Source organism: Gadus morhua, chromosome 8, assembly GCF_902167405.1.
Source record: "Gadus morhua chromosome 8, gadMor3.0, whole genome shotgun sequence".
Lineage (NCBI taxonomy): Eukaryota > Metazoa > Chordata > Actinopteri > Gadiformes > Gadidae > Gadus > Gadus morhua.
In genome coordinates this window covers 2186462-2214341 of record NC_044055.1, presented here as the reverse complement: position 1 = coordinate 2214341, position 27880 = coordinate 2186462, and the positions used below count along the sequence as shown (strand labels likewise).

Sequence of the window (27880 nt, the reverse complement as noted above, 5' to 3'; positions counted from 1 at the left end):
TTTCGGACCATTGAGACGTCGGAATTACGCGCAGGCCCCGACCCACATTGGGTCAACGGCCCAACGGGACGATGCCTGGTGTGCCAGATGGCCACCCCTGCTCTACAATAGGGTTCTATTCCATCCCAGAATGCACTGTAAAATGCACTGCTCAACTTTGTAAATGTTTTCACCAGCTGCTGTATTTTAAATTCTCTACTTAAAGGTTGTATAGGTGATTTGCTTTTTTGGCCATTTTTGCAAAATTACTTGAAATCCTTATCATAACCCGCTTACAGCCACTGAGTTAGAAGTACTGACATGAAAATTAAACAAGTCAATCATCTGTGGAACGGGCAGGGCTCGAAAAACTCCAGCCAATCATTTCCATTGCCACCGAGTTGCATTGGACAGTAAGTACGTCAATCAAACGGTCGTACTGCACTCCCCCTCCCCCGCGCCCCGCGCGCGACCCCTTCGTGCAGTACTCGTGACCCAGAGCTCGTGACCCAGAGCAAGCTCCTGTTTGTTGTTAACCTGCGGTAGCTACTGGAACTAGTTAATCCACATTTGGACCTAGCAGTAGAAGACAATTTCCATGGCAGACAAGACGCCACCATCCCCACCACCACCACCACCACCAGCAAAGAGAAGGAAAACTCTTTTTCAGAGAGTAATTGATAATAAAAACGCTGAAAGAGAAAAACTGAAATCAAGAATAATCCTAGGCGCTGCTTTCGAACGTTGGCGGCAACTGAAGGACGAGAAGGGTCTAAAAACCGATGCTTGTGTGGCGGTTGACCTAGTTTCAAAGTTTATACCGTTTATACTCGGTAATACCGGTGTGGAGACGAGTGTATTACTCGGTGTGAAAATGTCCACACCGCGGCAACCCTAGTGAAAACCAGGACTTCCAATACAATTATATGAAACAAACATACATTTTCTAAAAATAGTAATGATTTATGTGACCGTTTAATGTTTATAACATCTGGTCCAACCATTGCAGCGAGAACGTATTCTCAGCAGGGGGTGCTGGGAAAAAAAAAACTCAGCCTGCACTAGACTCGCAACTCGTTACATTGATAAAAAAAAAGATGTATAGCAGCGCAGCTCAATTACACCAGTGCATGCGCGGACAGTTGAAAATCGATCGTTCACATCCAGCTGCTCACAGAACAAGTTTAGCGCACCACCGCTACCCTCACACTTTTTCATATAACCTTCAGCACTAGGTCATATGAGCATTAAATAAATGCTGCGTCTCAAAATGCCTTGGACAGCAGCGAGGATGACTCGCTTTGCCACGGGCCGAAACAGTTCGGAGCGACCACAGCCAGAGCGAACACAGCGGGGCAGAGGAGTGTCAGGAATAGTCTTTGGTGTACACATCAGTACGGCCTATTTGCACTACTGTTTAGTGGCAATGCAGTGTTTTATTCGATGCCTTTTTATTTTCGTATATTATTTCAATGAATACAATTTATTTATTCATAAAAAACGGATCTGGTCTTCAAATCTTTTTTCCAAATATAGGTCGTCTTACAATGGGGTTTGTGTTTATATTCGGACCAATACGGTACAGCGGGCGCTCACATGACGTTAAGCATTTCCTGGTGCATAATGTGACGCTTCAGAACCTAAAATCCCGTTTCTCCCCGTTGACACGACAACACATAACCGGCGTTTTCAGAAATCTCCACTTTGGCCGGAGTTTTTAGAAATGATCGTTTTCTGTGATAAGACAGGGCCTCGGACAGGGGGTGTTGCAGCACCCCCAGCACTCCTACTTCCCGCGGTACTGGGTGCAACTTACAGCTGAATGTAGTGCCATGTTGTTAAACGAAAACCTACGCTAGCCTGGCTCGCTCTCGCGAATCTCTGTTCGCGCTCGTGCATGATTGCGCGTCCAGGTACTTGGAATGGGTGGAGTCAGAGTCAGCGTTGAAGGAGAGGGGGTAGGACCATTTGAGTTGTGTATTTTCAAAATCTGCTGGCGTTTCGCAAATCACCTACCCAACCTTTAACCATTGTGTTGATATATTTACACTACCAGCACCCCAAGGCACTACTGTACCCGCTAGGATACAGCACTACTGTATCCTAGCGGGTACAGTAGTGCCTTGTTTGTGTCCATTGGACACTCCAGGCCTGATGTTTAGTGTGTAGTGTGTGCAGAAGTACTTCTTCCATTGTGGTCAGGACCCTATAAGGACACACAATGCTATGATCTGCACCCCACTTCCCTTTTCTTTGTTTGTATAACAGGTATATCTACTTTATATTTATGACTTGCATCTCGTAACTCTTTCCATAGGTATGCTTGGTTAAACATCTACCCAATTATAGGGGCTTGTTTGTATGCATGTACATATTAGTGAGGACAGCTTTACCTCTGCAGAACCTTGTATGGCGCACTTGAAAAACGATCAGATTGGAGATTCACTTGAATGACTAGCCAATGACTTGCTTTTAACCTGGTTGAAACCAAATAATCAGATCTCTGTCAAAGAATGTCGTAGTGGAACAATGTCTCCGGCCCTGACTCGACCTGTTTCCTGTGTCCAGGTGATGTTCCAGTATTCCTTTGAGACAGTGGTCGGTTTCATAATTCCTTATGCCGTCATTATGACCAGCTACATAAAGATTGTGAGACGCCTGAAGCAGACCAAGTTTCGTCGCACGGTGCGCAGCGAGAAGCTGATCATGGGGATTGTGGTGACCTTCGGCTTGTTGTGGCTGCCCTATCATGTCATCAACATGGTACAGGTAAGGAGATTCCCCCTGGCTAACCTTGTCCGTGACGTATGTTGTTACTTACTGTATCCAGTTTTGAATGAAAACACCAGATACAGTTAATAAGAATGCATTGATGTTCCAGTAAATGCCCTTTAAGCAAAACTGTCTTTTTTTGTGTCGTTTATTAAAATATTTCGAAACAAAGTTAAAGTAGGCCTTAAGTCTGCATATAAATAAATTCTTATCTTTTATGTTCACTTCTTCACGTGATATATATATATATCAATCAATGAACATTTTATATTTTTTATGTATAAATACATATATATTGTGCGTCAAATGGCAAGTAACGCCAACTAGGCAGAAAAATTTATACATATAGTAAGTGGGTTAAGGAGACAGGGAGACTGATTAACATGAAGTTCCTCCTATCGCTCCCAGGTTTCAGCTGAGTGGTTTGATGAAAAGTCGAAGGCGCGAGCAAAGTGAGTATGAATCCCACGTCTCCACCGTTTCCTTTCGCCACAGACTCTCCTTTAATGGATATTCCAGGATAACCACTAAAACACACTCGCCCTGCTGATGTACACGGCCGGTGGAACTGGATTTCATATACGGAAATATTAGTAGCAGATTAGATTTGCAGGGAACACATTTCCTTAAGGGAACATTTATCAACTATGAATTTTAAATTACTTGATGCAGTAATAAGCGTTAACCCTTTGCATTTGTATAGGGGTTCATGTTAGGTTAAGGGCTAGGATCAACCCTATTAATTATTTAGATTTGAACTACATTTAGTGGAGTACACAGTGCTGTGTAATCAACAGGTTGCGTGTTGGGGTTCTGTCCGGCTCCCTAAGCAGTTCATCTCTTACAGATTGCTCCTGATATCGAAGACGAGTCGTGCCGTGACCTCTGCCCTGGCCTTCATCAGTAGTTGTGCCAACCCAGTCCTTTACACGTTCGCTGGGAAGGCCTACATCAAGAAAAACGGTTTCTCCTTCATGGCTCGACTGTTTGAGGGCACATCGATGGATCAGACCCCGAACAAAATCGCTAGCAGCACAAACAAGTCAACTGAACTATAAATGACAAAGATATGGCTAGTATAAGCCTGGTTTGATCTTACATATAAAAACGTATAACTGTAAATAAAAGAATTGTCAAGCTGTAAATATGTCAATGTAAGAGTAGACAAGTTTACCAGAGGGCATTGTACATTTGTACTGTAAATATAGTTAAGGACATACATATTAAAGTTATGGCTGGAGATATCCAGCGATTGAGTAAATAATGAGTAGCATTGAATGCCCCATCTAGAGAACCTCCTTTGGTGCAGTTTGATTTTTTTTGCCGGTTTCTTTTGGCATTGTCCTCCACATGACATGTAAAGGACCTCATAGGTAACCCAGCATTACAGGTTATCGCAGCTCTACATTGCATGCTGAATTTCACAGTCCAAGGTCATCAACCGTATGATTTTAATCAAAACCCTTTCCAAAGTATGCCATTACACCTCTTGAAGCATGAAATGAGTCAAGTTACTGTGAAAGACGAGTGCGGACGTCTTTGATGACACGTTTCGATTAAAAGCCATATTCAGAGGAACAAATCCATTTGGGACAAAAATGTAATTATATAAACTTTATTAATACAGAGCAGTACAGTTGGAAATCGCAGAAATACAAGTCAATAAATTAAATAGGGCATATAGCCTACACAATATCTAGAATTTATGAGCAGAAGTTACGAGCAGGCTGATATAACTTTATATATCGGAGGTAACGATCTTGAGTCACCAAGAACGCCTGATTATTTTTTATATTCTATACCAGTTCTGTTCACTCAATTTGATGGCACATGCAGGACCCTGTCGACTGTCTCCTTCCAGCAAGTACACCTACCTAGAGTAAAACAAGGACAGGTGCGTTAATGGCAAATACTCAACCGACTTTGGCACCAACATAAGCACCTTTGAATCTCAGAGCACATAGTTCAAATCATAGAAATTCATGTGAAACACGGAATATGCAAGTCATCATCGATTCAAAAACGGTAAAGTAGTTAAGGGAGTATTCACGACATACCTCGCTGCGATCACCCCCGTTCAAGGATAGGTAGTGGCCGTTCATTTCCTATGGGCAGAATACAGAACATGAGCCTTAGGACCGAAAAGTAGCTTACACACGGGGAGACGGTCTGGGTCAAACCATCAGCGCAGTGAAATTATAATCATGAGGTTCAGGTGAAACACGGACTCACGGCAAATCATCATTTCAGGTTTGACTGCAACACAAAGTCTAATACCCCATCCAGTTAGTAGTACAAGTAAAAGTTAAGTTGGTACATAGTGTCCTAAATCGAATGTAATTTCCATTACAACTACAATACTATTAACCGACTTCGCAGATCAAAAAGCAGCTTTTCATTAGCCTTTAGCATAGCCGAACATGCATGCGGCGTGATGGACTAGTAACAGACGTTAATGATTATACATCTAATAATTTAAACTAACCACAAATAAACAACCTACCAACAAACCAAATGTTAATAACCAAAATGAATCAACAACATACCTATGGGACTCAAAACCGTGTGTAACCTATGATCAGCGGCACAATGATTACAGCACTAACTACGCGCCGAAGAGACCACAATTTGCCTGAGAAGCTGTATTTATGGCTTTATCAAAACCACGTGTTTCTTGTTCTCCAGACATGCTACTTCCGGGCTGGCACCCAATCAATGCAAACATGAATGAGTTCAACTTTCTACTGCGATTTCCCCATAGGCTACAGCTTTATAATCGTGTTTTTTATTGTATTGATTTTAGGGCAATAAGACACCGCATTGGTGATCATTTTAATTTTGTATTTGTATATATTATATTCATTTAGTTTAATTTATTTTCACTCTTTATCTCACACATAAATAACATATAATAAATGTTGTTGTTTTTCCATCTTCATGTTACATGTAATGTAACGTATATCTGCACTGATATGCTCTGTTTCTCATAGAAGGGAACCAATCAGCGTCCACATAGAAGGGAACCAATCAGTGTCCTCATAGAAGGGAACCAATCAGAGTCCAAACACTATTCTTTTTTACTGGAGTTTTTTAATGCACTGAGGAAGGACATTTGCGATGCTGGGGATAACTGCGACTCATTTACATTAGACAGTTTATGTGTAAACATGCGAGTATTAATAGGTAAGTTTGGCAAATTATGTTTTAAATATTATGTAAATGTTTGGACAATATGACACTGTCAGAGTTATATGGCTTCATAGTATAGCTCGCGTTGGTCCGATATCCCCTTGGAATACATTATTGCTTGGCGCTGTAATAGACAAGACGCCTAGCTTGACTTGTGATGTCATGCAATTTTATTTTCCGACTATTAACAACGTGTTGTTTTTAATAAATGTGGATAGCTATCGAGCTAACGTAGAACTGTTTTGTAAGAGTCTTTATCACGCATGCGCGATAGGACTCGTATTTACCATCAAGGGTAAAGGCAAGTATATTTATATAGCACCCTTCAAATGCAAAATCCCTAGTGGTTAACATTTGCAGGAATATCTTATTGTCAAATGGTAAAATAATATAAATGTATCAGTTCTGCAGCCAGTTTTTTATCCGTTTGTATACAATGCTATTTAGAACCTTCACCCATAGAGCTAATTAGACCTAATTCATTGGGTCGGAAATCTAGATTGAAAAATATCCAAACTAGTGTTTGAGGCCAGGATGGGGTAGATGTGTAGGAAAACACCTTTTGTATAACTCTACTTTAAAAGGTTAGGTTATTGTATAGGCCTGTAATTGCTTGAGGCATCAACTTAAAACCTTTTCAGAAGATAAATGGATAGATATTTAGACAGATAGGAACTTTATTAATCCCTCAGGAAGGTTCCCTCAGAAAATTCCCCTTCCAGCAGCAGGAAACACCATGTCACAAATAGAGGCTAGTGTTTCATTGTCAATTGGATTCCATAACAAATAAAAAAAAATATATATAACAATATATAGATACATTTAAAATGCTCATTTGGATTTCAGTACATGACAACGGCCTGATTTCCTGACAATAATAAACGATAGAGTTCTCTTCTCTGCAAACGTTCTTTTGTTAACAGGCGGAGGTTCTGGCTTTGTTGGACGTGAGCTCACTCGCTTGCTTGGGAAGCATGGCCATGAGGTCACACTCATATCCCGTAAACCTGGCCCGGGAAGGATAACCTGGGTATGAACACACTGATTAACCCTCACCCCAGAACATAACAAAGCACATGATATATGTCAGTGTTTCCCCCAGAAAAGGTCTTAGTGGTCAAGGAGTTATGGCACGACTATTGTTGTGAACAGTATTACTGATGCATTATTTATCTTTATTTTTTGTGCCTGATGGAAGTATGTTTTCTTTCCCTACGAGAGTTTTGTACTTTGTTAATGCATAATAATAAAAATGTATCTATTAAAAAAATAAAAATAAAGATTAATATATCTATATATTTTTTAGACATTGGTATTCAAGGCGGGGCCCTATTGTTGTCAAGGCGGCGTCCTTAACCATACAGTGCTGGGGGGAAACACTGTATGTGCCCCTATGTTTTTGTAAAGAGCTTTCAGATGAATTATAATATCCCCCCAGGCCCAGTTGCAGTCTGATGGCCTCCCACCATGTGATGGCGCTGTCAACCTGTCGGGAGAGAGCATCCTGAACCCCATGAGATGGTGAGGAAGAGGGGCAGGCCTGATTGACGTCGACCTAGCCACACCTCCTTCAAATAATCGATATGCAAATGTCCATATTTTGGATTGCAATAACAACCAAGAAGTAATTATATAGAAGACCATATCTGTCGTAGCTGGTTTCCATACCATGTTTCCTAAATAAAGTCCAGTACGCAATTACTGTGAGAAGGCTAGTGCAGACGTCCATAATAACACGCTTCCCAGGAAAGCCTTGAAACATGCAAATTGCTCCTTTTGCATGTTCAGAGGAACCCACACTCCAACATGGCGTTGAGGGTCTTAAAACACTCCCGCCGTCAGTAACTGTCAATAATGGAGAATGTGCTAATTCGCTCTCATTACAGCATGGAATAAAACAAAACATGGTTTCAGGTGGAACGAAAGCTACAGAAAGGATGTGTTCTCCAGCCGGATCGACACCACCAGGACTCTGGCTCACGCCATCGCCGCGTCGCCCAATCCGCCTCGTTCCTGGGTTCTAATAACGGGCGTCGGTGGGTCTTACTTACAGAAGAACTGCCATGACTCTAGTGTGAATAGAGATAAGTGTCTGTGTGCCGTCTCACCATTGTCCTAGTGAGTCAGCCATGTTGCTCCACATCCTTGCCACAGCTTATTTTATAGCAACTAAAACTTTGATGTAATATAAGGTATGAGTTATTGCAAACTGTTGCAATATTTCACTGCTTACACGTTCCAAACAGATCTACTTTGACGTGAAAGCTTGTAATTAATGAGACAAACATAACTCGTTTGTTATCTTTAACCCACAGCATGTTACAAACCCAGCCTTACAGCCGAGTACATAGAAGACAGCGAATGGACGCCATTCGACCTTCTGTCCAGACTGGTGAAGGAGTGGGAAGCAGCCGCACTCCTTCCTGAGAACGTGGCACAGACCACCAAACAGGTGGTCATCAGACCTGGTATGTCGACCTCTTCAGCTCAATGCCTCATTAGGTGGATTTTTAAAAACGTAACTTTGGATTCCACTACAAACTGAAGCTCACCGCCGTGGTAATTCCACCTCTCGCCCCTAGGGGTAGTGCTGGGTCGCGACGGAGGTGCCATGAAGCAGATGCTGTTGCCCTTCTGGCTAGGCCTCGGGGGCACGCTTGGGCCGGGCACGCAACCGTTTCCATGGATACACGTCAGGGACCTGGCGGGGGTCATCGCCCACTCCCTGGGGCCCGGCTCGTCCCCGGACGGCCCCGACGTCCGCCCGGGGGCCCAGGTGCTGAATGGGGTGGCCCCGGCACAGAACACCAACTACGAGTTCACCAAGGAGCTGGGCCGGGCGCTGGGACGCCCCACCGTGTTCCCCGTGCCCGCCTTCGTCCTGAACGCCATGCTGGGCTCCGAGAGGGCCCTGGTGCTCACCCACGGCCAGAGGGTCACTCCCAAGAGGACCCTGGAGACGGGCTATCAGTACCAGTACCCCGACCTGGGCTCGGCGCTGAAGGAGATCGTCGGGGGTTGATGTGAAGGACTCCCAGGCTCTCACACACTGCCGGTTCACCACGGACTACTACACGCATACCTCACTGTCGCACTCGAGCGACCGACGCTTGGTCTCAGTCCGGAAAGCAGTTGTTCTCCCGACGATGAATGTTGTTTAATCTTTATTTTATTTTATGGATTGATCATAATTAAACTTTCAGCATTTCACGATCAAGACCGGAACACAACAATTAATTTAATAAATAATGTGTCACAGACCCATTAGGACCAGGTAGTTAACCATCATGTCGATGGTAGGTCTATGATTAATATGGATCCGACCCATAATTAACGCAAGCCTGTAATGCAGTGAAGCTTGTGTGGAAAGAACCCATTTCATGGGGTACAAAAAACGAAAATCTGTCGTTAATCTGTTGGCTGAGTGGGGATATAATAATTTACTAGTACATACTTAATTATACACACACAAGACTGTAAATGACTTCATAGTCTACATTTCTTTATGGGGATAAAATAATAAATGACTTGACTCAATCTGTAGTTCAGAAAGTCCTTTATCTAGCGAATACATTTAAGCAACATTTTGGCAGTGGACATAGGTGTTTTTATGTAATGGCATAAATAAAAGTTTATTGCATCCCACATTGTTGTCATGTTCTTTCTTCCCGCTTGGTCACTCTGAGTCACTCAGAGGACCCGCCTCTTCTTGCTGAATGATTGGCAGCTGATCTCCCCAATCACTGCTCCGGGCACAGCGGTACACATCGCTGACAAATTAAGCACAAAGTTAGTTATGACACAAAATATTGTTCTATACTAGAAATAGATCATTTATCTTTCACTCATTGACAATCATCGTTATTGGTTCTGTTGTCACTCCAAGTGGGTTTTAATTTCCACCTTGCAAAACTAAACCGATCACCTTTCAGGGTAAGTGGGAATCTGAGGCGCCGACTCTAAAACTGAGTTCTGAATGGAGAATGCACCTGGTTGGTTCCAAACGGCAGCACAGCCCGATCAGACAGAGACAGACACACACATCCTGACAGCGCCCTAATGTCCGACACCAGCTGTAAACATGGAAGGGGTTCTATGTTTTGTCTTTTTTTTATAAGTCACATAGTACTTAAACTGAAACAAACCAATATGGCCAATAACGCATATAATAATATAATATGCCATGTTTCTACAACCGCAGTATGGCTCAAAGTAGCCTTAATTACTCTGGTTCACCTTCGAGTAGTCATTTTGTATCCTGGCTTTTGTGAAAAATAGGTAGGCGGATTCAGACCAGGCTGCTAAATAAAATGGTTCAGCCTACTATGACATAGCTGATAGCATGAATTCATTATATATATATTATATTAAATACATAAGCGTCTGATGTAGGTTCAGTCATGTAGCTCAGAGCAGTGGGCTGCAGCCCGCCCGCCAAGTTGTAGTGTTTTCTTTTTGCATTTGAGTCGTTTTACCGGCCGTGTTTCTTTCGCGTCACCACCGTGTGGTGGAGCTGTCCGTCCGGGCTGCACGTGTGGCAGTGCACGTGTCTGGGCCGTCGCAACACCGGCGCCACCAACCGGGCCCAGCGCGGCCCAGCCGCTGCCTCTATCGGATCCGACCGCGACAGAATCACGTAACTGAAGGTCTCCGTCTGACGCACCGGACTCTGGAGGGACAGGAACAAACACGTTCACACAAGTATGAGCATATATCGAAGCCCGTGATTTACAGCTAACAGCTGTGTGGCGGTGAAGAGGGCGTGACTCACCCCTGGGAGAGGGAGAGGGTGGAAGTGTTGGTGGAAGTTGCAGGGCACAGCGGGAAAGCGGGCCAGCTTGGGACATGTCATTTCATGGGGACACTGTTTGGGGGAAATTAGGTCATATGGCATGAAATGAATCTATATCTGCTCATATCAATGTTTTTTTTGCAAGTGTCTTAAGAGTAGTTTGGGAATTTTTCAACAGAACTGCAGATATATCCCCCCCCCCCATTTCAAACATTAAATCATTTTAAAGATAAACTCTACTCTTATGTCAAAAACGAACTGAACGTTTACACAAGTCCCAAAACTGTATGCAGAGTAGAATGAGAATAAATCACATACCGGAGCAAACACAGATGCTGTTCTGGAGTCCAAGGACGTCTGTTCCTGTGCCTGTGTCCAGCAGTGCAAAGGCCACAATCAGTCTTACTGCAATGTATACACACAGGATCGCATCTTGGCAAATGATAGAAATACCTTTAGCAAGGTGTCTCTGGCTTCCATGAGGATCTGATGGCCCTCTTTGGTCCCATTTTCAACCAGCACCTTTTAACATGGACATGTTCATTAGCAACAAGTCATCTTCTACAAGCAAAGTACTTCTATTTCCGTGTTGTTAAAGCGAAAGGACCTTCAAGCAGAAGCACAGAGTGACCTGTATTCAAACTGAACCTTTTGACAAAACTCTGGCCAGTAGGCAGAGTTTTAAACTAAATTCTGAATTGATATACATGCCAGTGTCATAACAATGTGTATATATGGACCACTGTCTGACACACACACACACACACACACACACACACACACACACACACACACACACACACACACACACACACACACACACACACACACACACACACACACACACACACACACACACACACACACACACACACACACACTTACAAGATAGGAGCTGGTCTTCCTCCACAGAGTCAACAGAGTCTCTACTCGCTCCTTCTGACTGGCTAATTCAGACAGTGAGAAGGCTCCAACCACCAGGTCAAACTGCACCTAGTAGCAGAAAGGACATCTCCATATACAGAAAACATTGTGGCAAACATTGTTACTCAACTGAATGCTCAATTGAAGTGGGCACATCTCGCTCAGCTACCTTCTATATAAAATACCAAATTGCTTCATAGGTTTGATTTGGAAACAATTGTCATTGGTGTGGGACATTAACTCTAAATTTCTTCAGTCCCTCCACCATTTTATTAAAAGACTATTAAAAGATTTTCAAAGTAACTGCTTCACACACCAAAACACGCGTATGAAGCAGTTTACCTTAAAAAGATAACAGTTCCACTTTAACCGTTCAAAAAAATTCCTAGCAACTGGACTTAAAACATTAACTCATGCTGTTTTTAACGAGTGATATTAAGTTCTTACCTTCGGCGACACGGGGAGAAACTGTCTGAAATACACCTGCTTGATGTGAGGCGCAGCTTTTTCGTCGTCATCTGTTGAACGACAAACAAAAACACAGTCAATAGGACAGTAGGAAGGGACCAAAGCGCCAGCGAGGGAAAGTGGATCAGGTGAGGAGCCCTACCTTTGAGAAGCCGCTCTGCCAGAACGTTCATTGGCCCGGAGCTGTCCACACACACCATCTCCTTCAAAGTGTCACCCCAACATGAGTGTGATGCCCTGGGACAGAGACAGAATGTAAAACAACAGAAACCCCTTCTTCATGTCGAATACCAACTGGTAAAACACACTGGATAGTATATTTGCTAGTATCATTCTTTGCAATTAATCTGAATACTGCTGGTAGCGAGACCACCCAGATATTCCTGTTTGCGTCTTACATTTAATCATTTGGGCCTTGGCCGGGCCCGAACGGATTTCCACATATTATGAACCCTTACATTTTTCATAAAGCTAAACTCAAACAGCCAGTCAGATTAAATAACTAACCAACGCTCTTGCCGAAGCCAGTTCGGGGGTCAAGCATAAACAACATCTTTTACATTTTCTGTTATCATTATTCAGTTGATTTCGGATAAACACTTCGGAGGTAGTTACTCTCTCCTAGATTGGTCCAATCATATTAGCATATTTGGGAAAGGCTTTCAACATTCTGGAGGCGAGACTGATATTTAAAATAAAAATAATGTGAACTGGCAAGATCAGGGGGGTTTCACATGGCTAACATATAATATAAAAGATTATAATTATGCAAAAAATTATATATATATTAAACCAAACCGAACATTATAATTCCAACTCACCAGACCGCTGTGCCCAACCCCGAGCCGAAATCCAAGAGAGACTGAGGGGCGAAGGAAGGGTCCCTGACCAATATCTTAAAGCAGAGGAAACAAAAGATTCTGGCATCAGAAAAGGTTTTGGAGGGAGATTCTGTCCAATCGCTGATCAGAGGTGATCCTCGTCACCTCGTTAAGGGCTCTCCTCACGGCGGTGTAGCCACCGGCCAGCCGGGCGGCCATGTACACCACGCCCAGCTCCTCATCGAACCTAGAGAGAGAGACAGACAGAGAGGGAGAGACAGTCAGAGAGGGAGGGAGGGCGAGAGACAGACAGAGAGGGAGGGCGAGAGACAGACAGAGAGGGAGAGACAGACAGAGAGGGAGAGACGGACAGAGAGGGAGGGCGAGAGACAGACAGAGAGGGAGGGAGGGCACAGACAGAGAGGGAGAGACAGACAGAGAGGGAGAGACGGACAGAGAGGGAGGGCGAGAGACAGAGAGGGAGAGACAGACAGAGAGGGAGGGCGAGAGACAGACAGAGAGGGAGAGACAGACAGAGAGGGAGGGAGAGACAGAGAGGGAGGGCGAGAGACAGACGGAGAGGGAGAGACAGACAGAGAGGGAGAGACAGAGAGGGGGAGGGAGAGACAGACAGAGAGGGAGAGACAGACAGAGAGAGAGACAGACTGAGAGGGCGGGCAGGAGGCAGAGGTGTTTCACTGCAGTCCCAATGGATTACATTACATTACATTCAAGGCATTTAGCCGACGCTTTTATCCAAAGCCACTTACAATAAGTGCATTTGTGATAAGAAGTGAAACAATATATTGCTGTCAGTACAGTAAAGATGTTCATAGAACCAAGTACAAGTACTAACAATCGCTAGGTTAACCCATTCCCCGTGTACAGCAGTGATAGCAGCTACTGAAGATGCTACTCAATTAAGTACTATGAATAACAACAACATTCAATAAGTGCGTACATTAAGTGCCGGGACGTAAAACATTTTTAAGAAAAAATCTTTTAAAAAAATTGCGTAATACTTTTCCATAGACAAGTTACACCAGCATGACAAAGTATGTGAATATCCCCCCACACGGACATCACTGGTTACCTCACAGGGGTCCAGTTGTATGTTGTCCTTTTGAGTTCAGACAGCACTTTCATCTTAACGTAATCACCGTCGATAGCTAAAATGTTAAGCACATATATTTTAGATAGGACTATAAGGGAAATGTACACAAACAAGCTCTCATCCACTGGAGAGATTACATTTTTCCTGTTCGTCACCTTCTCTCCTCTCCTTTGCGTTCTCCAAGACAAGCTTCTCCAGGCTTTTGGCTCTCTTCCTCAGATTCAGGTCCTCCACTGGCCTTTTCCTGCTCCAGAGATACTGTGTGAGACTCTGAGCTCGATCAGACAGTCCTTTGATCTGAGCACCTGGAGTTGAGTAGAACTACTGAAAAAACGAACTTTCAAGGCAATAGGTTTTTTATATTTGAATTGTCGTGGACATTTAGGTGAGAATAATCTCTACAATAAATCAATAACAAACAGATGAGTGTACAATAGTAATATGTTGCCATTTATCATATGATATACTATCAAAATAGACACATTTTGAAAATGTACTATTTACCATTAACATATTACTATTTTTAATGCAGACATATTGAAAGTAATATTAACATTATAAATTAGATCATACACAGTGAAACTGTTGTGATAGATAATGTATAGTAAGAGACTGTGCATAGATAGTATAGTGTGATGAAAGCAAATCTAAGTTAATAAAAATAAACGAAACACCACCTACCAAGAACAATTGATTGTGCAGCCCTTTGTAGTTGCTCGGGTAAGCGTAGTGTTTTCAAGTTGGTTACACCTGGGTGCTTCCTATGAGGCGCTCCATTCAGAAAGTCTACTTGCGTTTGAGGATGTACTGCTGAAGACATTCTCTGGAAATAATACATAATAAATAAGCCACTGGTACCAAATTAATTTCACCACCACCGTTGATTAAACGTATACATAGGTGGCTAACCTCTCTAATTGTTCAATGACACCGACGAATAGACTCACCCGGCATATGATCCTCAAGGCTGATGTCTTTTGACATATGACGATGGCCACATGAGTGGTAGACGCCATATTTCAAACTGTTATTATATAAATTAGCCTGCTCTTCGACCCTTAACTATGGCGTAAATAAATATTGCACGACTTCATAATCCATTCACGTCCACCTCCATGTGCACCATTGGGTCATATACGGTACGACTCCAAAATAAATCCGACTACTACGCGAGGAGGAACGTTTGGCGAGGGCGATGCTGATGGCCACATGGAAAACAAACGGAGGACTTTCGTGATTTTTGGCTACTTATTTCAAATAAACTTTGAGCTAAATGTATTATTTAAAATTGTTCAGTTGTTGAGGAACTTTTGGTGTGTACACCCCTTTACTGAAAAAAACATTTCTTCTTCATGTACTTCAAATTAGAACAAGCTACAGCAGCGACCTCCCACGGTGGATTCATCCCAGTACACAACCATCTTGTGACGCTTGTATTCAACGCTGCCACAGCTGCTCCAACTAGGAAAACGAGGATGAAAGTAGTATGAGGAAGATGTAGACGAAAATACACACCAACAAGTAATAGGCTTATTTTAACAAAGAGCGTTACACATATAAGACAGATGAGTGTGCTTTAATCTCAGTACAGATGGTCCTCCTATCCACATAGCGTATGGGGCCATCATTCACATAATAAACCGCTGTAGACGTTTTGCAAACAGCTAGACGATGACTATCGGTCGTCCTCATATGCAAAGAGTGAGCAAACAAAAACCCATTGACAGAGATGGATGCTCCTTTGCAGTCATATTTACATAAGAACATATTTATATAAGGACCTCATATGTCCGAAATAAATGGTCGAACGATAGACATGAGCGCCGTCCATATAGTGAGAAGGTCAAGTTGTAAAATGATTATTCTAAAACGATCAATCCCACCTGGTAAAATAAATTCCGGCAAATTGAATTATTTCTTAAGTTTCATATATTTCCGATAAAGTAACATAAGGATTTATTTTCAGAAAAGCAACATTTTGAACGTCACTTTCGGTTTTTCCCTGCAAATACTACACCAAAAGTATCCTCATCTACAGAACATGACGATGCCAACGAGGACCACGAAATGTCGACCAATGAGAAGCACGGGTCTACAACCCGGTACCCAGGCGCCTCGGTCCCGTGCGGAGAGAAGACTAGTGTTTACGTCGTGAGTTTAGTTTCCCGCGCCCACCTTTCAGCAGCACCACCTTTACAGCCGCGGCATTGTGTCGTTTTTTTTATAAACCATGAGGCACACACGAGCATCTAGGAGCAAAACCGTAAATGATCAGACGAACGGAGATGTTCTGGGCACAAAAGGTTAGTGTTTATTCGCGGTGAATCCACCGCTGGGAAGCTAGTTGAAAGTAAAACAAGGGAATGTCCTGGGCGTCTTGCCACTCGTATTTGTTGGTAGCATTGCAATGTACGGCTAATAATGACATCCAACGAGATGACGTCGATCACATGTTTACAGTTGTTATATTGTAGTTTGTATATTGTGTGTTTGTGTCAACGATATGTGCCCCTTCGCTTGGTATCGATGTACGTTACTACGAGACAGGCTCCAATTCTGAGGCCGCAGCCGAAATTTCCTAAGTCGAATTGGATATAAAAATGTACCTTTATGCATGTATAGTTATTTCAAGAAACGTTTCGAAATAAACTAATTGTTTCGGGTATAACGCAGCACTCTGAACATGTCCGGACTCATCGCTGCGGTGCAGCGTCCGGCCATGTTTGTAGTGCAGAGTCCGGCCATGCTTGTAGTTCTTGCCTCAAACCACATCCATGGACCACGGATGGACGAAGCGAGACAAGAAACAACTTTTTAAATATGGATTTGTTTATTTAAGATACGACACGACGGTCGACCCTAGAAAGTAGTTTCAAAAGAGCAATGAGATTCAGTCCGGTAAAATAGTAACGGGAAAAATATGTCAGGTTGCAGCCTCAGCCCCAACCCTTAAATATGCCGCTAGTCTTCCAAATAAACATTTCTAATATGAGAAATAAACATGGTTTCTCCCACCACCATGTCAGTGTGGCAATGGCAAGGGGACGAGGGCCAATGGGAACTGTACCCTCCTTCGACATCTGCCATACTGGACTCCGCCGTGTCCTCCGGGGACGCCTCCGTCACCATCACGTTGGGCGCCGCGGGGACAGCCTATGACGTCGACCTGAAGAAGATGGTTCAAATTAACCCCGCCACCAAGTACAAAAGAAAAATACGCTCTCAGATGGTGAAATCAGGTGTGTGTCTGAGCATGGCAGCATCATCCTGTACCTATGCAGATTTTTTTCCACCAACTTTGTCGTTATCTTTATTATTTATCCGTGGTTGTTTATCTTTACCATCCAGAGCCTGCGAGTGGAGATGGAGCCCCGGTTGGGCCGGCTGAAGGAGCGGAACAAGTTAAAGTGGAACCAAAGGTGGAACCAAAGGAGGAACCAAAGGAGGAACTAGAGGAGGAGCCAGCTCCTAAGAAGAGGAGGGGCCAGGCCAAGAGCCAGGCAAAAGTCCAAAAGCCCAAAGACGAAGCGACGAGTACTGGTAAATTAACATCTAAAACAAGCATTAACTCTCCAGAGGATGTTTTCATTGCTTATTCACAATGGTCAATATGCTGTCTCAAATTTGAGCCATTGAGAATCAGAAAAAAGGGTGAGGGAAGTGACCGTCAATGGAGACATTGTTTTCGCCCGCCATCAGAGTCCAAGTTAACTTGCAATATAAGGTGTGTGTGTGTGTGTGTGTGTGTGTGTGTGTGCGTGTGCGTGCGTGCGTGCGTGCGTGCGTGTGTGTGTGTGTGTGTGTTCGTTCAACATAATGGGAAGAGGAAGTATTTGTGGCAGTTCCATGTGCTGTGATGTGCATCCTTTTGTAGGCCCAGAAATGTATCCATGTGTGACGTAGGTGTGCACGGAACTCTTGCGAACTGTGTGTGTGTGTGTGTGTGTGTGTGTGTGTGTGTGTGTCTCTAGCGATGACTAGCGATGCATGTGCTACACACCACGTGGGTGGCTGCCACACTGCACCTAGGTTACTTTCACTGTATTCCCCCAAACAAAGGAGTCGGGGTGGGGATGTAGAAAGACCGGTTTGTTGATAATGATGCTTGGCCTGGAGTTCCATGTTGGCATCGAGGAAAACTCTTCCTGAGGGTGTTGAGAGACGGCTGGCTTAAACTGTGCACACCCGTGACCAGGGCTGGCCGATTAATCGAATGTTGATCGCCATATTTAAAAAAATGTTTTTTCCTTTTTTACCATTTTGTGTATTTTTAAGGCGAAAATTCAAAGTTCTCAGTTACCAAGTGTTTTTGGGAGAGACATGCTGAATAAATAGTTACAACATTTTTTCAAACCCAAAAATAATCGTTAGAATAATCATGATTTCAATATTGACCAAAGTAATCATGATTATGATTTTTCCCATAATCGAGCAGCCCTACCCATGAGTCGATGTGAACTAGGTGGGCAGCCCCAGAGTCGAGACAAACCCGCTACCGTCCACAAACACTCCCACTATGACCATATCAGAGATAACGGCGCATTCTATTGGCCATCCGGGCCGGTCATTCCTACCCGGATTCCCACGACCGTATGACACAGCTGATCTGCAGCGTTTCACTGCAACAGTCCGGAGAACTAGCAGCGCGCTGTAAGGTCGTTTTTGTTTGCATGGCTGCTGAGCACCCGAGTCTAGCCATGGACTTTGCTGTTTCAAACGACTTGAGGCTACAAGGGGCTTGCACAGACCTTTTGTTCTAACACATCAACAGTGGAAATATAAATGCCATTACAAAGTACTTTGAAAGTACCATTTCATTACGAAGAAACGCCATTACAAAGTACATTACAAAGGGCTTATTAAACAAACTAATATTAAAGTAAAAAAGGTTACATCCTTTTGGGAGTTTATTATAATTAGGCTGCATCTTTATTTGGCAATAGGTACATTACAGAATGCTCCCATACTGTGAATCCTACTAACCCTGTAATGTAACGCTGTTCCCAGAGGTGGTAAAGACCGTGATCATGAAGGGGAAGGCTCCAGTGGACTCTGAGTGTAAGGCCAAGCTGGGCAAGGTACTGTAACGTGTTCACGGCCGGCACATCATCACAAAATGACCGTGTTCTTTGTACTTGGTAGACATGTCGAATGACCGACGAATGGTTTACATTTAGGGCACTTAGCAGACTATTTTATCCAAAGTCTTTTAAACTCTTTTATCCAAGGCGACTTACGATAAGACCATTTGTCAGAAGAGAAACTATTTATTGCTGTCGGTACAGTAAGGAGTGGTTGCATTGGTTTATCTTACATTTGGGATGTGATCTCTTTTGTACTAGCCTTGTTTCGCTGGTACAGTTGCTAAAATTAGCTTCATGTATGTGTGTGGCACTGGGTCACCCAATTTATAACATGCCAATAAGTGCATCTGAATTATTTTGTTTTTATTTCTTTCAGATATTACTTTACATGCAGCCAAAAAGCATAATTGTACTGTTCCGTTTGAAGTAAGCAATTACTCTCCATCTCTTTCTTTCAGGCCCATGTTTACAGTGAAAGGGAGGACGTCTATGACGTCATGCTAAATCAGGTAGGAGTTGAAGCTACATTGTATGAGATAAACTCAAAACCAATAGAGATTATATTTTGACATACTTCTCAAAAAAACTTTAGTTTAAGAGATCAAACTCATCCCGAATTTTATATCTTAAAAAATATATTTGTAACATAGTTTGGTTTAATATTGGGTATTTGGAAACCAATAGCCATTCATTTTGTTTTGTATGGTCCTTCATGTGGTTGTTTATGTTTATGCAAGGCCGGGTTTCCCGGCAGATAAAGTAATGAAGCTCAAGATGTGCATCAATGCATGCATTATGCATGCCTTATTGAACAATGCCAATCGCCGGCTTATGCAAGTTTTTTTTTATTTCCAGACAAACCTGCAGTTCAACAACAACAAGTACTACCTACTCCAGCTGCTAGAAGACGACAGCTCCAAGAGCTATAGCGTGTGGCTGAGATGGGGCAGAGGTGAACTTCATGAGCTCAACGCTCCCGCTCAGACCTCAGCAGGCTGCATCATGCATGATTCAACATTCATTCATAAATCAAGATGTTAGGTCGTTCATGATTCAACATTCATTCATAAATCAAGATGTTAGGTCGTGCATGATTCAACATTCATTCATAAATCAAGATGTTAGGTCGTGCATGATTCAACATTCATTCATAAATCAAGATGTTAGGTCGTTCATGATTCAACATTCATTCATAAATCAAGATGTTATGTCAGCTTCAAGATTCAAGAGTTGTATTGGCCAGGTGCGTCTAAAAGAAATGCACTGAAATGTCCTGCATGATTCAACACTCATTCAGGTATCAAAATGTCATGTCGTGTATCAGGTCATTAGGACGATAGGTCGTGCATGGATAAAAACGTGATTCTGCAGCATTGGTTTCCGTAGCCGGCACTATGAATAACTATTTCTTCCCTTTTTCGTTCATTCGATTTCAAATTTAAATATTCCCTAATTGTGAGGAAACTGAACGATAATTTTTTGGGAATTTTAACGATTATCCAGAGCTTGAAATACTGCCTTCGGGTCAGCCATATCATTCAGAAATAAGGACTTTACATCAGGTACTTGGTTAGTTGCTTTACCTGGTTACTGATCCCTGTTCCTCTACTTGGTTAGTTGCTTTACCTGATGACTGATCCCTGTTCCTCTACCTAGTTAGTTGCTTTACCTGGTTACTGATCCCTGTTCCTCTACCTGGTTAGTTGCTTTACCTGATGACTGATCCCTGTTCCTCTACCTAGTTAGTTGCTTTACCTGGTTACTGATCCCTGTTCCTCTACCTGGTTAGTTGGTAAATCGGGCCAGAGCAGCTTGACAGCCTGCGGAGGAGACCTGAACAAGGCCAAAGACTTCTTCAAGAAAAAGTGAGATACTGCTGAATAAAGGCTGATTCCTTCACGTCGCTTCTCCGCGCTTCAGTGCCCGTCTGAACCGTGTCTGTGTGTGTCGACAGATTCGAGGAAAAGACAAAGAATAACTGGGAACACCGGCTTAACTTTGAGAAAGTCCCTGGAAAATATGACATGGTGTTCATGGACTACAGTACCTCTTCAAAGGTGAGGACGGCCGACACAAACAGTGGTGACCTAACCATGGCTGGGTCGTTAAAGGGGAAAGAAAGGCTCAAACACGGCTTCCCCTGAGAGTATTTTATCAGATTATGATCACACTTTTTTTTTTTGTCGCAATGTCACCCAAAGATGGATATTCTTTGTATTAAGTATGATATTCCTTCCGTTCCCGTTAAGGTTTCTGTTTTGTCTACCTTGCTTACATGCCTGCACACACACACACCGTCAACTCCTTCACCAAACTTACAATTACAAATTCCCTTTTGAATTGTGGTTTTGTTCTTTTATTTATTTATTAATTTATCCTACTCCGAATGGTATTATTCACCGTTCAAATTTCCTTTATCTATTTTTGCCCAAGCTATTCTTCAATAAAAGTCATCACTTCTGATCAGCATTGCCTGCAGATATGTCCAGGTCATTTTAAGTTAGGTTTTTCTTGGGAATGTGCCCTATTTTGCATTTGGCAAATTGAGTGTATTTGGCTGTTACAAGCTGACATCACAGGTGGGCGTGTCCACCTGGATGTATGACGGTTAGATGAGCAACGTTTGCTACAGTCAACTGGGTAGGCTGGTAGACTGATCTATCCAGCACACATCTGGGTGGACACGGCCACCTGTGATGTCAGAAGCTGCACATTTTCAAAACCGCTTGTACCGGCTAATCACACTCACACCTGGTGGTGCAATACGTCACCTTTAAACCTCTTGAACCTCTCTGTGTGGTGAACCAGGAGGAGCCCACGCTGGAGGTGGACGCCGCGCCCAAGAAGTGGACCTCCAAGCTGGATGAGAAGGTCCAGTCCCTGCTGGAGCTCATCTGTGACATCAAGGCCATGGAGGAGTGTGTGCTGGAGATGAAGTTTGACACTCGCAAAGCCCCCCTGGGTCAGTCCAGAGACGTGTGGCCGCCTCACTGCCACTGACTTAAGGGCTGGTTATGGTCCCACGTTTTGTGACCTTCCGTCGAGGCGACGCAGCAGCGAGGGCTGTGATTGGTCCGCTCACTAAATCCCGACGCAGAACCATAAAGGTTCACGACTGCGTCGAAGCGTCTGCGTGGTCGTTGCGTTGCGTGAACGTGGAACCATAATCAGCCCTATAAAGTTAAATGTGTTGCATTTGCCCCCCCCTCAATACCACTGATTTAAAGCTAAATATGTTGCCTTTTTCCTTCTTGAAACTGATCGCCGGTTGTTATGTTTGGCCCGCTCGCCTGTATATCTGTATCCGTTGCTGCGTTCACTTGCGTGCCGTCTGCCTCTAAACGTAACGCGACCGCGTCTTTCCGCCCGCAGGCAAGCTGACGTCGGAGCAGATCCGAGCGGGCTACGCCGCCCTGAAGCGGATCGAAGAGTGCCTGAAGAAGAAGGACAGCCGCAAAGACCTGTTGGAGGCCTGCAACCAGTTCTACACTCGCATCCCCCACGACTTTGGGTAGGAAGCCCCGAGCGTCACACCCTGCTGCTCTCCGTCCCGCGCAGTCTAGTCACCAAGCATTGATCCACTCGAGGGATAACAGCTCTTTGGATCGCAAAATGGTGACCAGACTGAAAAGAACAGGATGATATTAGGAGAGCGTTTGTACTCGGTCAGACTAACACGTAATCTCTTCAATAGAACCAGGGTCGTTGTATTTGGTGCACGAAAAAAAAGATTGTGTCCCACACTGAACAGAACCCTGACACATTGTCCGATGTATTCTGTATATCTTGAACGCACCATTCCGGAGCTCAGCAGTAATATGTCCAGATAGGATTGGGATCCCAATGAGGAGGACAAGTCTAGTTGCTTGTGTCGTTGTAAACTCAAACTGTTCCTGCGTCGTTCCTGCCGTGATTCAGGCTGAAGACACCCCCCATGATCAGCTCTGAGGACGACCTGAAGGAAAAGATAGCTCTGTTGGAGGTACGGGCGGTGTTCAGTGTCCATCATAACTGTTTATTGAATATATCAATCTTTTACTTAAGGCCGTACTGTGGTGACCCCTCTCCCAGGCCCTCAGTGACATCCAGATCGCCGTGAAGATGGTCCAGGCCAGTGCCAACGCGGAGGAGCATCCCCTGGACCGCCAGTACCACTCCCTCCAGTGCCAGCTGCAGCCCCTGGACGCCGGCAGCGACGCATACCAGGTGCTGCTGCCGTCCAAACGGCTTGTAACGGCTAATCACACCACACCTGGTGGCATGGCACGGGACCTTTAAGGCTTACTTTTGTGACCTCTTAATGATCTTCTGTTCTTCTAATCGTGTGTTTATCCAATAACAAGTCAAGTCAGTCAAGTCAAGTCTATTTAAATAGCACATTTAAAATCAACAATAGTTGCCCAAAGTGCTGTTCAAAAATACGATGCAGAACAACAAATAGGACTAAGATACACAACAACAACAACAACAACAAAGCAAAACAAAAAAAAGCTAAATTTGTGCTAAAGGCCAATGCAAAAAAAGTAGCGTTTTAAAGTGAAAGTCAAAAGGCTGGGCAGTTCTCCGACTCAGAGGAAGTCTGTCCCAGAGATTGGGAGCAGCCACAGCGAAGGCCCATAACACCGTGTGTGGCCGCCCCCGTCCAGACGGTCTCCAGCTACCTGCAGAGCACCCACGCCCCCACCCACAGCGAGTACACCATGAGCGTCCTGGACATCTTCTCCGTGGACCGCCAGGGCGAATCGGAGAAGTTCCTCTCCGGGATGCACAACAAGTAAGACCCCCCCCCACCCACCCACCCCCCCTCCCCCCCCCCCACCCCCCTCGACACCAATTGGTTAATTTCATCCTTTGAGCCAATCAGATCTAGGGCTTTGACTTTTGCCCAAAAATCATATTCGAAGTTTGTTTGTTTATAATATTAATATTAGAATATATTCGGATATTTATTAATCATATTTTGACCATTAAATGGCTTCAGTAAGACCTGGATTGGGCTTCGCGGGGTTTGTTTACCACGTTGCTACGCTGTCTTGCGTGTTCCAACGGTTTATTAGGTTTCTAATAAATCGCTGTCTAATCAATACTTCATTCACTGCCTCTTCCGTGGTCATTACAATATTATGAATAGACTGCGTCGGGTTCTCCGACGTCTCTCCCTCTTGGCCTGCCCATTACAGGTTCGATTATTAAGGGCTGCCTAATATTCGTTTGAATTTTCGAATTATATTCGAATAACGAAGTTCGGAGTCAAAGCCCTAATCAGATCTTTGTGTGTGTGTGTGTGTGTGTGTGTGTGTGTGTGTGTGTGTGTGTGTGTGTGTGTGTGTGTGTGTGTGTGTGTGTGTGTGTGTGTGTGTGTGTGTGTGTGTGTGTGTGTGTGTGTGTGTGTGTGTGTGTGTGTGTCACCAGGACTCTGCTGTGGCACGGATCCCGTCTGTCCAACTACGTGGGCATCCTGAGTCAGGGGCTCCGCGTGGCCCCCCCCGAGGCCCCCGTCACCGGATACATGGTACGCCCCCCCCCCCCCCCCCGATCAACCACGCTCCCGCAATGGTACGCTCCACTCCTCCGCCTCCTCGTGGTCACGCCCCCGTTGTGTGTTGTTTCCCTGTTCCAGTTCGGTAAAGGGATCTACTTCGCCGACATGTCGTCGAAGAGCGCCAACTACTGCTTCACCAACCAGCGCAACAACATAGGCCTGCTGCTGCTGAGCGAGGTGGGTCGCTGAGCGAGGTGGGTCGCTGAGCGAGGTGGGTCGCTGAGCGAGGTGGGTCGCTGAGCGAGGTGGGTCGCTGAGCGAGGTGGGTCGCCGAGCGAGGTGGGTCGCCGAGCGAGGTGGGTCGCCGAGCGAGGTGGGTCGCCGAGCGAGGTGGGTCGCTGAGCCCACGCCCTGGAGGGCGGCAGGCCTGTAGAGGGACAGGGACACTGGGACGGGCCTACAGAGATACTGGGACGGGCCTGTAGAGACACTGGGACGGCCCTGTAGAGATACTGGGACGGCCCTGTAGAGACACTGGGACGGCCCTGTAGAGATACTGGGACGGCCCTTTAGAGATACTGGGACGGCCCTGTAGAGATACTGGGACGGCCCTGTAGAGACACTGGGACGGCCCTGTAGAGACACTGGGACGGCCCTGTAGAGACACTGGGACGGCCCTGTAGAGACACTGGGACGGCCCTGTAGAGACACTGGGACGGCCCTGTAGAGACACTGGGACGGGCCTGTAGAGATACTGGGACGGCCCTGTAGAGATACTGGGACGGGCCTGTAGAGACACTGGGACGGCCCTGTAGAGATACTGGGACGGGCCTGTAGAGACACTGGGACGGCCCTGTAGAGACACTGGGACGGCCCTTTAGAGATACTGGGACGGCCCTGTAGAGATACTGGGACGGCCCTGTAGAGACACTGGGACGGCCCTGTAGAGATGCATAGATATATGTCAAGACAGCCATAGATATGTGTCTATCTTGACATGGACCTATGTCAAGATTAAAGGATGGGCTGATGTGTTTCCTACAGTGGACATCGTATGTTGTAACCAATGTCGGTCTGCGGTAGTCTTATTGGCCGCATATTGCGCGTTCAGAGTGACGTGCGGGAGTCAAGCAGAGATTTGGACGCTCGCCGTTTTGTGCGTTGAAAGAGCGATGCGTCTTTTTTTCCAATCCGTTTTGTATATCTCAGAACGAGAAACGCACAGGAGTTCTGCAGCGTAAAGTAGTCCCCTCTCCTATTCTACATAATGAACGTTTTGATGAAGAACAATGACGCCCGGAGAAAACAACGCTATGAAGCGCCTATAAATCGCTCAACCTCAAGGGCTTGAAGCCGTCACCCCACCGGCCCCAGACGCAGACTCTGGCTGCACCCACAGGGTTTAGACTGTTTGAATAACGGATCATCAAGGGCGACCCGGTAGAGCACTGCGATCAGGACTGCGATCAGGACTGAGGCGTTATGGTACACGCTCTACCCGCTGAGCCACCATCGCCCTTGATGATCCGTTAGCGCCGGGTTCGATTCCTGCCCGGGGCCCTTTGCTGCTCGTCCTCCCCTCTCTCTCTCCCATACATTCCTCTCTGACTCTAGCCTATAATAATGTTTAAATAAATAAAATGCTACAACGGCATCATGGAGGCAGTCTTCAATACGCTCCCTTTGTGTGTGTGGCGGCCGTTGTCCACCAGGTGGCGCTGGGGGACTGCAACGAGCTCCTGGACGCAGACTACGAGGCGCAGAAACTCCCCGAGGGCAAACACAGCACCAAGGGCATGGGCCAGACCGGCCCGGACCCCAAGAACGCCGTCACCCTGTGAGTGGCGCGCTCGCTTCCCTTCTGCTCGTCCGGTTCTCTGTCGGAAAAAAATCGAATGTCGCCAACGCTAATTCTAGTTCTGTTTTATTTTAGTATTATTTAGCAGTTAGTTTGTATGAATGTACAATCTGTTTTATTTAAGATCAGCATTTAAGATATATCCAGTAGAATAACAATGGAACGTCAGCAAGGCACCACTCACAAACTCGTGCAATGACAGAACGATACACAATTATACTTTGTTCTTGGGCAGAAATCAATCTGTACACTGATATGCTTCTAAATATATCCCCTTTTTGTTGTCGCTAAAACCAATCTCTCTCCCCTCACACACCTCTCTCTCTCTCTCTCTCTCTCCCCTCACCCACCTCTCTCTCTCTCTCTCTCTCTCTCTCTCTCTCTCTCTCTCTCTCTCTCTCTCTCTCTCTCTCTCTCTCTCTCTCTCTCTCTCTCTCTCTCTCTCTCTCTCTCTCTCTCTCTCTCTCTCTCTCTCTCTCTCTCTCTCTCTCTCTCTCTCTCTCTCTCTCTCTCTCTCTCTCTCTCTCTCTCTCCTCTCTCTCTCTCTCTCTCCCCCCTCACCCACCTCTCTCTCTCCCCCCTCACCCACCTCTCTCTCTCCCACCTCTCCCTCTCCCACCTCACCCACCTCTCTCTCTCCCCCCTCACCCACCTCTCTCTCTCCTCTCTCTCTCTCTCTCTCCCCTCACCCACCTCTCTCTCTCCCCCCTCACACACCTCTCTCCCACCTCTCTCCTCTCCCTCCCATCTCTCTCCCTCTCTCCCCTCCCTCCCTCTCTCTCCCCTCTCCCTCTCTCCCCTCCCTCCCATCTCTCTCTCCCACCTCTCTCTCCCCTCCCTCTCTCTCCCACCTCCCTCTCTCCCCTCCCCCACCTCCCTCTCTCCCCCCCCCCCCCCCCGTGCCTCAGGGACGGCTTCTCGGTGCCCATTGGCCCGCCGGTGAAGACGGGTGTGGGCCGGGCGGGGTCCTACTCCCTCCTCTACAACGAGTTCATCGTGTACAACCCCGCCCAGGTCCGCATGCGCTACCTGCTCAGAGTCCAGTTCAACTACCCCTCCCTGTGGTGAGCGGGAGGGGGAACCACCCCCCCAACGCGGCACCGGTCACTTGGCCAGGTCCCGCTGTCCGGATCGTTCCCCTGGACCCACGCTCCAGATCCTCGCTGTCGGTTTTATTTTTTAAAGGTTTTAAAGGTCTAAATGGGGACAGCTTTTATTCCATTAAGGCGTTCTACTTAAAGTCACTTATAAGGTTTTCATCGGTTCTTCACCTAACCCAATGATAATATTGCTACTACAGGTCAGGGGAACAGTGCCATTTGTTGACAGAATGTTGCACTTTTTTGTACGTTGTACATAAGGGTATTGTTGCGTAATAAACTGGGTTGTTAATGTCA

The 27880-nt window shown here is 45.3% G+C and overlaps 4 protein-coding genes and 1 long non-coding RNA gene across 5 annotated transcripts in view; 3 read left to right on the top strand and 2 right to left on the bottom strand.

Moving 5' to 3' along the window:
• ltb4r2b (leukotriene B4 receptor 2b) overlaps positions 1-4253 on the top strand; it is an 11571-nt gene extending 7318 nt beyond the window's left edge. Inside the window, exons 3-5 of the mRNA XM_030364530.1 lie at positions 2548-2748; positions 3160-3203; positions 3599-4253. Coding sequence (XP_030220390.1) covers positions 2548-2748; positions 3160-3203; positions 3599-3809 — 456 coding nt within the window. The 3' untranslated portion in view covers positions 3810-4253. The remainder of the gene's footprint in view (positions 1-2547; positions 2749-3159; positions 3204-3598) is intronic.
• Positions 4254-4350: 97 nt separating this feature from the next.
• Positions 4351-5450, bottom strand: LOC115549384 (uncharacterized). Its single transcript, XR_003977762.1, has 3 exons — positions 5298-5450; positions 4809-4856; positions 4351-4625 (listed from the first exon to the last, which is right to left on the bottom strand). It is a non-coding gene; the product is annotated as an uncharacterized LOC115549384 (long non-coding RNA).
• Positions 5451-5786: 336 nt separating this feature from the next.
• Positions 5787-9585, top strand: sdr39u1 (short chain dehydrogenase/reductase family 39U, member 1). Its single transcript, XM_030364425.1, has 6 exons — positions 5787-5934; positions 6864-6970; positions 7379-7461; positions 7855-7976; positions 8256-8408; positions 8523-9585. The coding sequence occupies exons 1-6, from the start codon at positions 5919-5921 to the stop codon at positions 8960-8962; spliced, it is 921 nt and encodes a 306-aa protein (XP_030220285.1). The 5' UTR covers positions 5787-5918; the 3' UTR covers positions 8963-9585.
• Positions 9480-16099, bottom strand: mettl17 (methyltransferase like 17). The gene is made up of 14 exons (XM_030364424.1): positions 15007-16099; positions 14741-14882; positions 14215-14364; positions 14039-14114; positions 13111-13192; positions 12946-13019; positions 12267-12361; positions 12104-12174; positions 11618-11725; positions 11186-11254; positions 11051-11101; positions 10712-10804; positions 10416-10609; positions 9480-9710 (listed from the first exon to the last, which is right to left on the bottom strand). The coding sequence occupies exons 1-14, from the start codon at positions 15073-15075 to the stop codon at positions 9617-9619; spliced, it is 1368 nt and encodes a 455-aa protein (XP_030220284.1). The 5' UTR covers positions 15076-16099; the 3' UTR covers positions 9480-9616.
• Positions 16100-16157: 58 nt separating this feature from the next.
• On the top strand, positions 16158-27880 carry parp2 (poly (ADP-ribose) polymerase 2). Its single transcript, XM_030364423.1, has 17 exons — positions 16158-16362; positions 17086-17298; positions 17408-17599; positions 19067-19137; positions 19602-19652; positions 19999-20095; positions 20933-21008; positions 21098-21200; positions 21952-22105; positions 22516-22654; positions 23062-23125; positions 23215-23349; positions 23790-23917; positions 24556-24655; positions 24764-24862; positions 26338-26462; positions 27392-27880. Exons 1-17 carry the CDS (start codon positions 16290-16292, stop codon positions 27549-27551), a joined length of 1980 nt encoding a protein of 659 aa, XP_030220283.1. The 5' UTR covers positions 16158-16289; the 3' UTR covers positions 27552-27880.